The sequence below is a fragment of the Hydra vulgaris genome, chromosome 13, assembly GCF_038396675.1.
Source record: "Hydra vulgaris chromosome 13, alternate assembly HydraT2T_AEP".
Classification (NCBI taxonomy): domain Eukaryota; kingdom Metazoa; phylum Cnidaria; class Hydrozoa; order Anthoathecata; family Hydridae; genus Hydra; species Hydra vulgaris.
Genome location: NC_088932.1, coordinates 43,617,757 through 43,634,949, shown reverse-complemented (window position 1 = coordinate 43,634,949; position 17,193 = coordinate 43,617,757). Strand labels below are relative to the sequence as shown.

The 17,193-nt window shown below is 27.2% G+C and overlaps 1 protein-coding gene across 2 annotated transcripts in view; it reads left to right on the top strand.

Moving 5' to 3' along the window:
* The window catches only part of LOC136089268 (uncharacterized), a 105,743-nt gene that overhangs the window by 25,781 nt on the left and 62,769 nt on the right, over positions 1 to 17,193 (top strand). For both annotated transcript variants that reach the window (XM_065815115.1, XM_065815116.1), the window contains exons 2-3: positions 176 to 661; positions 11,993 to 12,472. In XM_065815115.1, coding sequence (XP_065671187.1) covers positions 176 to 661; positions 11,993 to 12,472 — 966 coding nt within the window. The remainder of the gene's footprint in view (positions 1 to 175; positions 662 to 11,992; positions 12,473 to 17,193) is intronic.

Genomic DNA, 17,193 nt, shown 5'->3' with positions numbered 1-17,193 from the left:
AAATTGTTTTTTTAATTCATTCGAAAATAAGATTTGAATTTCTGAGTTTACGATTTTCTAAATTACACATAAATACAAAATGTTCGGCTAAAAAGGCCTTAGACCTAAAAACCAAATTATGAAGTTAATTTTTTAATAAATAGTTTTTAATAAAACAAAAACATTTTTATTTTAGATTTTTTTGATGATTCTGATGACCATTTGTTGAAACGAAATAATTTAATAGCAACGTTTGCGTCATGGGGTAAAAGATACTATGTAATTTTTAAACTTAAACCTTTATCATATTCATATAATTATGAAAATGTTATTCATTTCACTATTGGAGATGATTATTCACGTTATGGAGATAGAAACCCTGGTGTTTGGTTTTCATCCGATCTTTCCGGAAAGTTGCTCATTTATTGTTCCGCCAATGGTTATATCGAGTATTTTTACTCACCTCCTTTACCACTTAATAGCTGGTCTACTATTCAAATATGCCAAGATATTGTTGACGGAAGTTATTTAATTTCAGCATATGTAAATGGAAAACTTGTTCAGAGCATTGTTAACAAAATGCCTCAAATTTTTGAAAACGTTCTTGTTTATGCTGCAGATCCATGGTTCATTGCAAATGATGGCTACATTAAAGACCTCAAAGTTATAACTGGAAATGACAGTAACTAATTGTTTTATGAAATTTCTTATGAATGTTTAAAATACTTTGATAAATTTTTTTTTAGTTAACCATTTTTTTAATGCTTCATATCCTTTCTAAATCAATCAGTTACTACAGTTACTAGCTGTGGACAGCTTATCTAAAACAAGCCTGGAATTTTTCATCAAGTAAAATTAGGTTAAGCAATTTTATTAGAATCAACTATTTAATTACTTGTCTTCTAAATCTTAAAAGAAAGTTTATTAAATATGCTTAAACATTCTTGTCCCCTTGATAATACTGGTTTTATAATCTGCAAATAAAGCCACTCAACTCATGACGCTTTAGGCACTTAAAAATTCAAGACTCAATTTTCAATTTTAAAAAAATAAGTATATTTTTAGAATGAAATTTTAATAAATATGATTGGTTTTTTTACAATAAGCTGATTATTTGGGGTTGACTTGTGCCCAAATGTAAAACGAACAAAAAAACTTTAAAAACTAATTTATTTTGACCTTACTTTTTTATTTATAATAATTTGAAATTTTGTTTTTTCTAACAGAGGAAATTTTCTTATTCACTCTCATTTTGAAAATGTTAGTGGAACTAACTACTTTAATTTTAAAAATTTTAAAATCTTATCATAATTGAATCTACTCAATATATTATTTAAATCAAAAGTGTTTTATCAATATTGAGTTTAAACATTTAGGTTGTTAACAAAATTTTGATTATATTCTTTTGTTATTTCATAAACATCGATAAAATTTTGAAGTAATTTTGTCTCAGAATCTTTTGAAAAGTCAAAACTTGAATTAAGTTATTAGGCATTACTTTACCAAACCCGTCTTAATCGCTTTGATGTTGTTGTTCACTATATTTGTTGACAAATAAAAAACCAAGTCTTAGAAATCATTGATCACCCCATATATCGTATTTTAACAATTAATAACAATTATTTGTCATGCTAAAAGGTTTTAAAATTACAAAAATTATTTCAACTTTTAATCTCATACCCAGTGGGCACAACAACGTTAAAACAGCGTTGAATAATGTTTTTTTTTACGTTGTAACAACATTGGATTAACGTTGGACATTGAAAGGATGGATAACGTTAAATATATCCAACGATAAATATCTAACGTTATAACGTTTGATTTTTCAACGTTAATCCAGATTGCACTTTCAATGTAAAAGCAACGTGTTTTTTAAGTAAATGTAGACAGCATCGGGACTCGAACCCCGGTCACCCGCCTCGTTGAACATCACGCTTTCCGCTACGCTACACATTTATACCAAATGTGAAAATAGGTATTAATATGAAGTAAAGTTTTTTTAAAAAAATTTAATAAAATTTTCTTTGTTTTTGTGGATAGTTCAAACCATTAGGTAAAACTAATATTATATTTATTCTTTAAAAACTAAATATTGAAAAAATTTGACCAACGTTATTACAACGTTTTAGTTCTGGTGAAAAATAACTTGAGTATAATATATGTTATTACAATGATGAATAAAAATAATACCGATGAAAAACAACGTTTGTGTTACTGACGCTATTACAACATTATATTTAGTTGGTCAAAGTTGCCCAACATAACTCAACATAAATAAAACTTTGGATTGAAGTTGTGTTTAACCAGTGAATTTTTTTTATTTTTTTTTTTGTGCTGTTAAATAATATATACAGTTTCGAAGCACATAAATAAAAACAAATATTGGCGGGGCAAGAAGAAGACTAATTTAGCCTTGTCACAGATCCCTAATGTCACGTATTTACAAAAACCGTAATATTTAAATATCTATAGTTAACAAACCATTTGTTAAAAAAATAAATCAAAATATAAAAGTAAAATAGATAACAATTCGTTGTCTTTTAAAGAAATACTTAAAGAATAAAAGTTTAAGGAAAGAGTAAGATCAAGTGAATAAGAAAAAATAAATAAGATATTATAATTTACTTAAAACTTATAAATTTAAATTAAGATTTAAAAATAAAAAGTAAACAAATTAATAACACCATAGAAAAAACATAAATAGATTAATCTACTTCATAGAAATAACGTGAATAAATTAGCAAACGCCATAGAGGTAATACCATACCATAAACGCCATAGAGGTAATACCATAATTAAGATAATAAAAAAAATGTTTATACACTCAGTGAAATAACTTTTGTACTAATTTTTTTTTTGTATTTGAGTTTTTAAAAAACATTTAAATTCGGATATATTAAAATTCGTTAGTAAGAATGCCTGTTTTTATTAATTTTTAAACTGCTCTGTACTAGTTTTATGTCTATTTACAATTTTGGGAAACATTTTTCAAGGTCCACGATAAAGAAATGAATATGAAGTTAGTTTTGAATTATATTTTGAGAAAACGAAATTGTTATTTGAAAATTTTGTTGGATATTTATGAACTATTTTGTCAAAATAGGATTGAAATATTTTAGGAGATAATCCTATAATCGTTTTATACATGAACATTAAAACTTGGTGTAAGTTGATTTTACATATATATTTTATGCTCCAAGTATACGCAGAAGTGTTTTTGTTTACAGTACAATTTTTTAAATTTTGTATGGTTTGTACTTGCCCATGCAATATTGCAATAAATTAAATATCAATGAAAAAAAGAGAAGCATAAACTTTTTAAAGAACTACTGTTTAAAAATGATTAAGTTCTATATATCATTGCTAAATTTTTTGATATTTTATTTTTAATACTTTTTATATATAAACTCCAACGTAAATGTTCATCTAAGATTACGCCTAGAAAGTTAACTGAGTTTTCTCTTTTAATGATAGTGTTATTGATTATTAGATTAGGCAATTTGATGGGAATATTTTTTGATTTATTCACTTTGTAGAACAAAATAAATTTGGTTTTATCCACATTTAGTGAAAATTTGTTACTTTTGAACCACTCATTAACTTTCAGTAATTGTTCGTTTGTTGTTTTAAATAGTGAATTAATATCACTGTGGGAATGAAAAAGATTGGAGTCATCAGCAAAAAGAATACAATTTAATAGGTCTGTTGCTAAATTTAAATCATTAATATACACTAGGAACAACAGTGGTTCTAAAATAGAGTACTGGGGAACCCCACAAGTTACGGCAGTCAAAATGTTTTTTTTTGTTCATAAACTATAAATTGTTTTTTATCGGTCAAATAACTTTTGAACCAAAGTAAATTGGTGTTTTTTACACTATAGTTTTCAAGTTTTCTTATTAGTATATTATGATTAACGGTATCGAAAGCTTTTAGCAGATCAATGAAAACTCCTAAGGTAAAGTAGTTACTACTGAATGCACTTGATATTTGATTTACTAGTTCAATCACTGCACGCTCCGTAAATTTTTTTTTTGAAACCAAATTGTTTAGATATAGGCCTATAATTAGAGATATTTGAGTCATCTCCGGACTCAAATATCGGCGTGATTCGTGCAATTTTTATCTTTTCAGCGATGATACCTGCTTTAAATGAAAGATTAAATATGTGAAATAACAAGCGTTCTGTTATATTATATACAGATTTTACAACATTAACGTTAATTTTATCAAACCCAGCGCTTTTGCTAGTTTTAAGTTAAAAAAGGCGATTTTCAATTCAATTAGTTTTAAATTAGGTTAATCCATAATTTTATCGTAATTTTTTAGATCAGATTCAAATGGTGTTGAATTCATAGGAATTTTTAATGCCAAATTAAGACCAGTATTAGTAAAGAGGCTGTTTAGTTTTTCAGCAATAATTGATTTATTATAAATTGTGTTTTTATTAATTGTTTTTTTTTTTGGCAGAATGTTTCTCGCATAATTATTCTTTCCGATTATTTCTTTAACTACACTCCATGCTTTTATAGAGTTTCCGGTTGCTTTATTTCATAGCTTTGCATAATAAAGCTTTCTTGAGTTTCTTTTTGTTTTTTCAAATATATTTTTATAATTTTTTATGTCATTCCGTTTTTATGAGATTTTTTTAAAGTACTTATCATATCACTTTTGTTTTCTTTTTGAAGATTTAGTAACCTTTAAGACATCCATGGAATTGAAACAGTTTTGGTTTTTACAGTTATTTTTTTTTCAGGAAATGCTTGATCATATTGCTTGCTGAATCGATTTAAAAATATATCATATGCGTTGTTAACGTCATGTGACTGCAATACCAAATTCCAATCAACGTTGTCTTTTAAAAGATCTTGAAATTTTTTTACCGAGTTTTTATTGATCTGTCGCCTAAATATACTGGATTGAGAAGAAATACTGTTAAATAATATATTGTTAGTGACTAGGAATGTTGGGAAATGATCTGATAAGTCAGTTTTGATTATGCTTGTTTAAATACGGTTATAAGATGGTTATTAGTTATTATATTATCAAGAAGTGTAGAAGAGTTGTTATTCACTTTCGTTGGCTTGTTCATTGTTAGAATTAAATTATTTTGAAGAAGAGTATTTATAAAATTGTTAACATTATTATTGGAAGCATGGTTTATTAGGTCTATGTTCAAATCCCCAACTAAGTAGGCATGACTTCAGGTTTAATTTATATTTGTTAAGAATGGTTTAAGATGAGTTTTAAATTTTTTTAAGCTAGTAGATGGAGGTCTATATGTGGCACTTATAATTTTTTTTTTGTGGTTTTATTTGTTAATTCAATGCATATATGCATTGAATTAACAAATAAAACCACAAAAAAAAATTATAAGTGCCACATATAGACCTCCATCTACTAGCTTAAAAAAATTTAAAACTCATCTTAAACCATTCTTAACTCATTATAATGACTTACAATCTTTTTCATTTACACAGAGATTATGACGTAAATTATAACTAAATGAATTGAAAACAAAAATAGATACGCTCCCGCCAACACCAAAACCACGTGGTTGGTGAACTGATAAGTAATTAATTAGTTTAAATTGAGCATTTTTTCACCACGCTTACACTAAGCTTCCGTTAGACAAATAATTTTAAAATTGTGTTTTAATTATTCAAACAAAAACCTGAGATTTTCAAAGTTTTTATTTAAACTTCGAATATTAATGTTTAAATTGAAAAACTATTTTTATTTTTTTGAAGATATTGAGAAGATTCAATAACTGTATAGTATTGGCTTTCAAATATTTTTTGATTAAAGTTATTAGAGTCATCGACGTCACTGACTGCGACATATTAATCTAGAAATAAAGTTTTCCTCCATTTTAAAGTAACGCATATATAAATAAACGCAAAATAGTTATTAAAATAGTTAGCAATAGTTAAAAGAAAAGTAATAAACTCTAACTCTTACTGACACGGATTCGTGACTTCTTTCTTTTTCCTAGACGCCCACTCGCGTACAATCAGCTTATCGTATGATAAGTATGCAATTTTTCCCAGCTGCCGCTCAATTTTAGTTTTTTCTCTAAGATCTTTTCTTATTAAGTTCGTTTCGAAGCATAAATCTTTGTTTATGTAGATATTTTCACCCTTTAATTTAGAAGAACTTTTTAAAATTTCTTCCTTATCTTTATATTCTTATTAATAATTGTGCGTGGTGTTATTGCATCTCAGCGTCCACTACTATGCGCTCGTTCAATTCTCACATTTTCCACCCCTAGAGTCTCCCCAAAAAGTTTAATTACTTTTATTTCATTTTCAGACCATGTTTCATTTTCATTTTCATTTTCAAGGTTATTTCTGCGTAACCGATCCTCAATTTCTCTAAGTTTTTTTTAAGTCAATCAACTCATTGTTTTTATGTGCTTCGGTTTTACAAAATCTTTTTTTTTTCAATAGACTCAATATTATTTTTGACCTTTTTTTCGATGAGTTCTTCGTGAAAATTTAAACTTTCCTTTATATCAAATACATCCTTTTCCGATTGTTAAATATTTTCCGTGCTGTCATTAATGTTTGTTTCAGCTTTTTGCTGTCGGTCGCTCGTTATTTTTGCGTTCGCACTGATGATTTTAAGAATATTTTCTTCTTGTTGTTTAATTAGTAATATTATATGGTTTTTGTACTCCGCAAACATTTCCTTGAACATTGTTCGAATTTTCGTAATGGTTTCTGCCATATTTAATAATTAATAGTAACTTGTATTTTTAGTTTTGAATTTGTATTATAAACAAAAAAAAAAAAAAATTTCTTCGATCAATAAAAACACGTCTGTTCACCGTAAAAGTATATGCGGAAGTCTCTATGAAATGAGTGATAATACTAATGTTTCAAACTACAGACCTAATTCTGTTTCATCTAACTTCTCAAAATTAAGTCAGCTTTCATAACTGACGCATTGATACTTAAATCTGCATGATTTTTATAGCAGCTGGATTTTCCAGTAAAATTATGTCAGAGATATAATGGAAAGAGATGAGAGGCAGGTTAATATTGTCAAAATTTACACTATTGTATTGGTAATTACAGAACTTATAAAGGCAATTGCCTGATTATTAGAAATACTTATTCCAGCTTTAGCAGTCGTTCACATGATATTCTTCATTAGGGAGTACCTGACATTTTTTCAGCCTTCTCCTACAATACTAAATAATCTGTAAGTTTTTATATTTAAAATTTTGATTATATACTTAAGTTCACAATAGTCAAAACTAGCTTCATCTTCAGTTTTTCTACTTCACAGAAAGGAATAAAAACTGCTGCAATAAAAAGTTTTCTTGCCAAAGATTTTATTCCTTTTTGTAAAGTAAAAGTTTGCTAAATTTGTCTTGAGTTGGCTTTCACACTGTTCTACTTAAATATACAATCACCTTTTTCTATCACTATTTTTTATCCCTCTTTCTGGTCCTGGATAAGTTCGTCCTTCTTGTTAAAAAGCATTTGTGAAAAGAATTATTTAACTCCAAAATCTTACGGATTTGCCAAATTATTACCAGCTCAAATGAAACTAAAATTTATATACATTTTTTAAATCAAATATTTGCGGTAAGCAATAGTTTGATTCAAAAACAAATCCTAACCCTAAATAAAGATTTTAGGTTGGTTACTTTGTTTGCACAACAAGAAACTGAAAAGATATTTAAACTTTTTAAGGAATCTTATTTCAAATATAGAAAATTGAATCAAATTTAAAAGTAATTAATAAAGAAAAGTTTAACTGTTTCCTTTTTCTTTCACAAGAGTTTGTACCAATAATAATATTTTAAATTATAAATAACTATACAAAACTTTAATAATCATAAATCAAGGTTAAGACGTTATTGTTTGTTTCTACTTGATTTTGCTTTTTATACTGTTATTTACTTAAAAATGAGAAAAAAAAGTTTTCTAAATAATCTTAGTCAACTTCCGTCTGAGATTTTTCGGCTTTCGTGTGTTTTTGAGAATACCTCTCAGCTGAAACTTTAAGCTATACCTGACTTAAGATTCGATTCTGATTTCTTATCAAAAATGAATCTGAAGGCAGTACTTCTCCGTGGAGCCAGCGTTTTATATAGAATACAACTAAAATCATAGAATATGCCATTTTTAATGCGCAACAATATAAGCAGGATATTTTTGCTAAATGATAGGCATTTATTCTTCTAACACCCTTCCTTAGAGGCGTGGGAGGTGGGGTTAAATGCATAACAAAAATATTTTTTTTTTTAAAAAAGACCAAAAACAAAATATTTTTTCTTACTGATTAGGATGTAAAAATAAAAAGATAATTTTAATATTGTGTACAAGAGCACAACTTTTTACAAGTTTCAGCGCTATCTTTGTAAATCTGTCGCTCAAAAATAAGGTATGCTAGGTTAAATGCTTTCTTTGAGAAAGCTGGTTTCTCTCCATTTTCTATTACACGGAATCTTTTTTTACAAGTAGACCTACAAATAACCTTATTTTTCTTTAAGCTACCTTCTTCTTCTTGAGTAGAGACATTTCACGTTTCCCCAGTTGTCATTAAAGCTTTATGAAAAAGAAACAGAGTTTGTGGTTGTTAATTTTTCTCCATTTTAGATAAAAAAAAATTTTGAAGCTAAAAGTTAATTAAACAGATATTTGCTTCTTTTACACCATTCACTCAAATATTTTTTTCACCTAGCTCACTTATCAAATAGGTTTCAAGAAACCACTGATTAAGTATGGAAAACATATATACTAAGACAAGACTTAAACAGTCACAAAGAGTTTCCTCAAAGATTTCAAAAACATAGAAAATCATAAAGATAAAAGTGAACTCAAAAACACTAATGTTTGAATAATAAATATATATATATATATATATATATATATATATATATATATATATATATATATATAAATATATAAATATATTTGGGTTATGACTTTTTTCCAACTTTTATTGAACTTTTATTGAACTATTATTTCACTGTTATTTGCATGTTTTTTGAAAAACGTTCACCCCGCCGTTGAAAATTTGATTTTGAAATAAGTACTACTATGTATTTAAATGTAATTAAAATGTCATATTCATGCAGTACAATAAATTTTTAATCCAACAATATCTTAGACCGTTGATCTTGCTCTTGCTTGTTGCATAGAAGGAATAGAAGGTGCAATTTGTTTTATTTTTGCATGACAAATTCATTTCCTATATTACTTTGATTGCGCGCTCTGCGCATAGATTACTTTTGTGGATCTGTAGTATGGCTCTCGCTTCCAGTGATTTTTTAATGAGCTTAAAGCATGTTTGTATGAATTCAGTATTTCAACCAAGTTATTAAACTTATTTTCGTTGTACAGTTGGTCTGTAAAACAATGATCTGCCTAGCCTTACGATATAAGTCGACATTCTGTCTGCAGAACTGCCCTTGTTGATGGAATTAAAATGAAGGCCAGGGTTGCAAGTATAGCTCTGAAATTTCACTTCGCATTGCTGATGTTGGGTAACTTATGAAACCTGATCAACGGAAAATTTCCCTTTTCATCAAATTATCGGAACACTCTAGTGAGATGAAATAAAAATTTCATATCGTCTCTCCAGCCTGATGTTTCGAAAGTTGCTTCTATTCCGTTATCGAAACTGTGTTTTCAGTTGTTCGTACTCATTCAACAGTTGAGATGCATAAGAATATTCGATGTTCGCCGATTGTTGTTACTTCAAAGTTTTTCATCCATCACCAAACGGAGAATTGTATCTAATGCATGGTGTTGACAACTGATAACTGAGGTTTGTTGATGCGTTTCTCTGTGAACATTCCTTGCAATATTACAACAACACCATTTTATTTTCCAGTGTTAACGGTAGTGGTATCTGTGACAATAATCTGTATTAAATTCCATATATGAAACACATTGAGGACTTTAGAAATTCTATGAGCAATAGTTTTTCCCCTGCCATCTACCATGACAGGACATCCAATTTTATTTCTCTTCTTTCATTTTTAAGGAGGACCACTTGCTAATTGATTCCATTGATATGCTTGCCACCAAAGTGTATGACTGACTTTCCATATGCAACTTTTCGATCGTTTCTTTTTTGAGCTGGATTGCCTTTTTGATTGTTGACTTTTAAATAGCTTGTCAATGCCTTCACGAGCCAATTGCTTGCATATTTTAGCTGCTTGGCTTGTTGATACTCTTGTGTTGGTCACCAAGTAGACTGCAATTTTGCTATTATGATGTTTTCTGCTTGGTGTAGGAGTAGTCTCATCTGGTTCTTCTTCATCATCTTCACTGGTGTCAGACTCAGGGTCAGAATTACTAGAACTAGGATAGGAAGATGATGAGTTTGATGATTTATCAGAAAATTTTTGTCTTTTAAAAGGAAAGATCATTTCTTTATTGGCCGCTTTGCCTGTAGAGTTTTTCACCGTTTCTTTGCTTTCCAATTAAAGATGGTACAATTGCTTGTCCTCGGAAGATAACCATACTCCATCCACTTTAGTAATATCAAAATATTCATGAAGGGGTTCGTAGCTTCCCCGCTTGACACATTTATTATAACATTTTAGTATTTTATCAAGCTTTGCTCGTATAACTTGATGGGATGTATGAGGAAAATTCAGTTTATTCTTCCAAAATTTAGTGACTTCTTTGAAAATTTCCGCTATTTGCTCCTTTCTTCATTTGATTTCTGGTCCGAAGAAATGGCAGCGTTTGATAATTTGTCTTTGGAGAGGCATATATATATGTATATATATATATATATATATATATATATATATATATATATATATATATATATATTTATATATATATTTATATATATATATATATATATATATATATATATATATATATATGTATATATATATATATATGTATATATATATATATCTATACATATATATATATATATATATATATATATATATATATATATATATATATATATATATATATATATATATATATATATATATATATATATATATATATATATATATATATATATATATATATATTGCTATTCCAGATGGGGAAAACTTTGGCATGAGTGAGGTTAGACTCGTAACGACAAAATAAAAAAAAATACAATATTTTCTAATTGAATTAATTAAATAATGTAGGAAAAGCTCTTTTTAGTTTAGTAACCTAAGACATCAAAAGTTAATTATCTGGGTAAGAGATTAAGAAAGACTAAAAGTTTTAGCTTTAGCACCATCGTATTTACTATATTCAAAGTATCCAATTGATCAGACCCTTTAATAGTGAAATCATTTATACTCAAACTAGCCATGTTTTCACTCTGATATTTAACAGCATTGAATCAGCCTCTCTGAGAGACATCTCAAATTCCAGGTTTTAAAAGGTTTACATCAATGCAAATTTTTCAGAAAAAGAAAAAAACTGAAGCAATTTGACATAGTCTTTTCCTAGAAAACCTTTAAGAGAATAGTATCCAGACTGTGGGTGACTACCTCTTCCGAAGTCAATAATTTTTGTTAAAGCATCTTTGCTTTTGATCAACTAAGAATAATAATAAAAATAAATTGCTTTTGATCAACCAAGAGTCCGGAGACAGAGAAATTTTTAAATCAATCTTAATTTCTCCTACTTTTTTTCTAAGAACTTGAGTAGTACAAATCATCAGAACGTAGGTTATACTACATTTTAACTGTAGCAGTATGATCATGATGATTCTGATAACAACCAGAACAAAATTTTTTATTCATATTTACAATAACACTTACAACGTGAAAAACATTTACAAATTATAAAATTTACAACATCTACAACATTAAGAACATTTTGGTTGCCATTTTTTAAACAACACTAATGAACTTCAGTATAAATTTTTTTTTTTACAAAATATTAAAAATTAGATGTACGCTATTTAGTTTAAAAAAAAGAGCATAAAATATTTTCATCTAAAAAAAAAATTGCGTAAAAGTTATTTTTATTATCTGTTCATTTATAAACAGAATTTACAAAGGTTTTAATTTTTCTTATAGAATTGATAGAAGATCTTAAAGAATATGCGTTGATAAAAAATAATCTGGTTGCAACATTGCCTTTGCTGGAAAAAACATATTCTGTTTCTTTTAAAGTTAAACCAAATGTATTTAACACTGTTACATCTGTTATTCATCTGACTATTGGAGGTGATTATGGGTTTTATGGGTACAGAACTCCAGGAGTATGGTTAACTGGCGAAGGAAAGATGAAGATTTATTCTTCAGTTAATGGAAATTATGATTACTACATCTTAACAGAACCATTATATTTAAATGAATGGTCAAGTATAAGAATATCGCAATTTCAATTTAATAAAATTTATATGTATGCAGTGTATCTTAATGGAAATAATATTCATATAATTGAAAATACACAACCAGAAGCATTTACAAATGTAAATGTGTATGGAGCAAATCCTTGGCACAATGCTCAAAATGGCTTATTGAAAGATCTAAGAATAATAAATGGAAACGAAGGCTAGTTTCTTTTACAAAAATAGATTACATATATATATACATATACATATTTATATATATATATATATATATATATATATATATATATATATATATATATATATATATATATATATATATATATACATATATATATACATATATATATATATATATATATAGATATATATATATATATATGTATGTATATATATATATATATATATATAGATATATATATATATATGTATATATGTATATATATATATATATATATATATATATATATATATATATATATATATATATATATATATATATATATATATATATATATATATATATATATATATATATATATACATATATATATATATATATGTATATGTATGCATATCAATTGTTTATTTTTAAATGACAAAAATTTACATTATATTTGGTTATATATATATTTTTTTTTTCTTGGTATTGAGGCTAATATGGTATAAGCCATTATTAGGCTAAAAAAACGTTATACAAACTCATTAAATTAAAACAAATATGATGCCATTGCAACTTAACAGATTCATATTTGTTTAGTTTGATAAAATGTTGTCTTCATTAGCATCATGTCATCAGTAAAATACCATTGTCTTGATTTTAGATATTCTCCTGCGATCTTGAGCATTACAAACACTGTATATCAATTGCTTAGCAAATTTAACCCTTACAGTTATTAGACATAAAAGAAAGTACTTTTGACTTAGTCAAGTTAATTGCACCACCACAATGTTGGGCGTGACCAACTATTTCCGATGGTTCCCAGTTGCTTTTAGCTATATTTCTCTCATGTTTATTAGTGCTTGGATATATTTTGTTTCTCGTCTCACCGAAGTAGCTACTTATACATTCTATTTGATTTTTTTTTTTTTTTTCGAATTCATTTTGTATCATACACGTAACTTGGACATAACAAGAGATTTTCTATAGACGCACGTTCGACGTCTTACCGACGTCCTTAGGACAGCTCATAGCCAATGGGGCGTTCTAAGGATGTTTTATTTTAGGTTTTAATTTTTTATTAAGGGTTACATTTTGTGGTTAATGGCTCGGCCAGACTCGTTTTCAGTAATCACTCTAACTTATGACTAATTAAGTTAGAATTCTCTCTCACTGCGGAAAAAAATTTTATTCTTAAAATGAAGACAATGGATAATCTAATAATATTTATTCGCGTTTAATTAAAATAAGTTAAAATGAATCAAAGTAAGCAAAAATATCAATAAACAGGCTCTTTGCTTCTTTGTTCAAACTTCCAGCTCTACTTCGAATAGCTCTTTTGAGTCACCAATATTGAAATCAGTTAATCGTCAAGTTTTTTGAAGGATCCAGAAACGTTTCTAAAAATAAAAATAACGAAAGTTTGTAAAAAAATATATTATTTTATTTTTTGAATAATAAATTATAAACAAAATTGTATATTTTTAAATGTGTTTATGCAACTTTCATATCATTTATAATATTCAAATCTACTTTCTAAATGCAAGTTTTTGATTTGTGTTATCAGTTTTACTTTATTATGTTAGAAAGCCAAAAATTTATTTTACTTAATTTTATGTAGGCGAATAATTCTAATTAGTATTAGTAATAATAATAATTATTTATATTAATTAGTATCCAGGTTACTAACACTTATTAGTGTGAATAATAAAAAATTAATGATGAAATCGAAAAATGCTTTTAGCTATATTTCGATTCTAAAAATCTTACTTTGCAATGAAAGACAAGGTACAGTCAGGGAATTCAAGTGTCGGGACAAATATATGCAACCTTTTTAAACTAAATTGTAGGTTAAAAGTATACAGAAAAAACATACAGAAGGGAGCAATAATATCTGATATACTGCAAAATGTATTGTTGAATAGTATGTAAAAATACCTGACAACTATCTAAACAATTGTTAAGTAAGTTTACAGCTATCTTAGCAATTATTGCTTTCATCTAAAAGCTTATAAAACTAAATCATTTGTTACATGAAGTTGAATATGTACGGTAAATATAGTAAAATAAATCCCTCTCAAAAACCATTATAGAATAAAATAAAAAAAACAAAATACGGTGTTTAGGTGTCTCCTTTTATGCATTAATATAATTTGTAAATGGTCACCCTTACCTCTTAATTGCCAACTTTTAGACCTCTTAGAATAGTAATGTCAACAACATAAAATTATAGACAAAGAGAATATAAACTACCTAAGAAAGTAGTTTAATTTTAGATTTATTTAAAAATTGTATTTTTTGCATTGAATGATACAAATATTTCAATAACTTTTTTTTTCACAATACGTTTTATTTTGAAGTTTCATTTCCGTTATATGCAATTCTTCTAATAATGACATGATAATGTTTCTACTTCAAGACTAGTATCACGTTTACGACTGTCATTCAGATATGTTAATCTACTTATAATTTGGGTTTGGTTATCCTTTAAATTTTTTATTTTAATTAACATAAGATATTGGACTCTAACAAAAATCATTTAATGATTAACAAAAGTCATTAACTAACAAAAATCATTAAATGAATAAAAAAATGCTTATTTACAATTACATTGATTAATGCCAGGTTTATCTTTTTAATTTATGTTAGAAAATATAAGACCAGTTAGTAATTAAAAACACTGCGATTGTTTAAAGCATTACTGTAAATTTAACTTAAGGCAATTAAAACACAATAACTGAACATAATAATAATAAGAAGGCAACGGACTTTTAATAGTTCCAAACCAAGAATTCTAAGTCTATGAAAATGTGAAAAGTTGTTTAGGTTAGCTATTCTTTTGGTAAAATATCATTGCACTCTTTCCACTGGGATTTTAGAATATTGCTTTCTGGCTTAGTCGGTTGGGCAACCAAACTGGAAAGTAATATTCTAAAATTTGTCTTAAGTTGGTAGTTTAGGCTTTTATTGGAGAAAATTTTAGATATACAAGACATTTTTTAAAAATTTTAAAGATTGTACCCCTCCCCCCCTACCTTTCTTTCGAAACCCGTATCGTTGGCCCTGCAGATGATGTTCCAATACTCTTCATATATAAAAACAAATGAAAAAATGTTGTCCTAACTTATTTTTGATAAATAAGAAATAAATCAAATTGCATCTATATTTTTAAAATTATAAAATATTTCAGAGTTTGTTTGACACTTTTAATACTTGAAGGTGCTTAGATTAAAAAAGGACAGAACGATGGTCATTTATACTAAATTGCCACTCAGCAGAATTATTACGAAATAGGGAAAAGTATGTTTGAAAGAACAGGATCAAGAATATTATTTTCTTGAATGGGCTTGAATACGTATTAATGATTTCCAAGACTGTTAACTAAAGTTGAAAAACGATGGAGACTGAGAAACAGATTTGCAGAGATTGCTAGTTACGAATATCATTGAATCAAGATAAATATAATTATCAAGAGAATAGAATGTTGGGTGTTAAAGTAATAAAGTGGAATTTCCTAGTCCCAAAAATTAAATTAACTCAAATGATGCCAATATTTGTATTAGTTTGAGTAATACCTATTATGGCAGAATTAACGTCATTTTTTCAGTATGTTGCTATACCTAGGCCAATTTATAGTTAAGTGATTGGTTGTGTTTGTAAAGTCTTGTGTCTTGTAAACAGCTACGTTTTGAACTGATAATCTTTTTAATAACTTTGTTGTTTACAGTGATAGTGTTTACTAATGCTTGAGGCATGATTTTTACGCAACGATTTTGGAATATATAAAGAAGTTAATAAACCGTGACTTACATTTTTTTGGTTCTTGCAATAGACAAGTTTGAGCTTGGTTCAGCTATTATTAATATTACCCAAGAAAAAGTCCTGGAACAAATTAAGGTGGGTAAATATTTATTTTCTCAGTTGCGAATTAGTAATGAAATATTGAAGATGAAAGATAATTGTGCTGTAATGGTATCTACCAATGGTTCCTACAAGCTAGAAAAATTAAAAAGTAAAACGTGTTTTCAACACGAATGGAAGATACTGTTCGAGTGTGGATGTGAGTTATCATTCCAAACGTATTGTTTTCCAAGTTTAAAAAGACATATTTTAGAAAGAGAACACTGGATTAGTCAGCTTAGAAGACAAGAAAAGAAGAAAAGAAGTGCATCGAAACACGGAACTGCTGATAGAGTATGCTCCAATTATTATATTGATAAAATACCAACTGCTATGAACTAATCCAACAATAAGTATGGGTTTTGATCAACCTGAAAAAAAAAGCCAGAAGAACTTTATTAAAGCAACCAATCACTTCTTTACCGTGTTCTAGTAAAATGCAACCTGTAGAACCTTTGTTTACTGAAAAAAGTATTTTTGCAGAGTTTCCAAGTGTTAGTTTTAATGCAGATTTTTTACCATCAACATATCAGATCATCCGTATTCATTAAGTTTACCACTACCTAATAAATGTACTTCGTGTGAATACAAGTCTACACTTATCACCTAAAATGTGAGTAAAGGAAATAGCATTATTATTCAGTTAAAAAAATTGAAAATAAAGCAAAAGTCCTTCCAAAATTTTCTTGAAGATCAGCTAACAATAACAAGAAAATGAACCTTTATATTGGAATATCTTCTATTGCTATTTTTAACGTTGCTTTTGGTTTGTTAAAACCATTTTTACCCTCCATTCGTTGTTAGAGAGGTCCAAAACAGTCACTTGTTTTAAAACATTCATTTGTTTTAAAGAATTTGTTGAA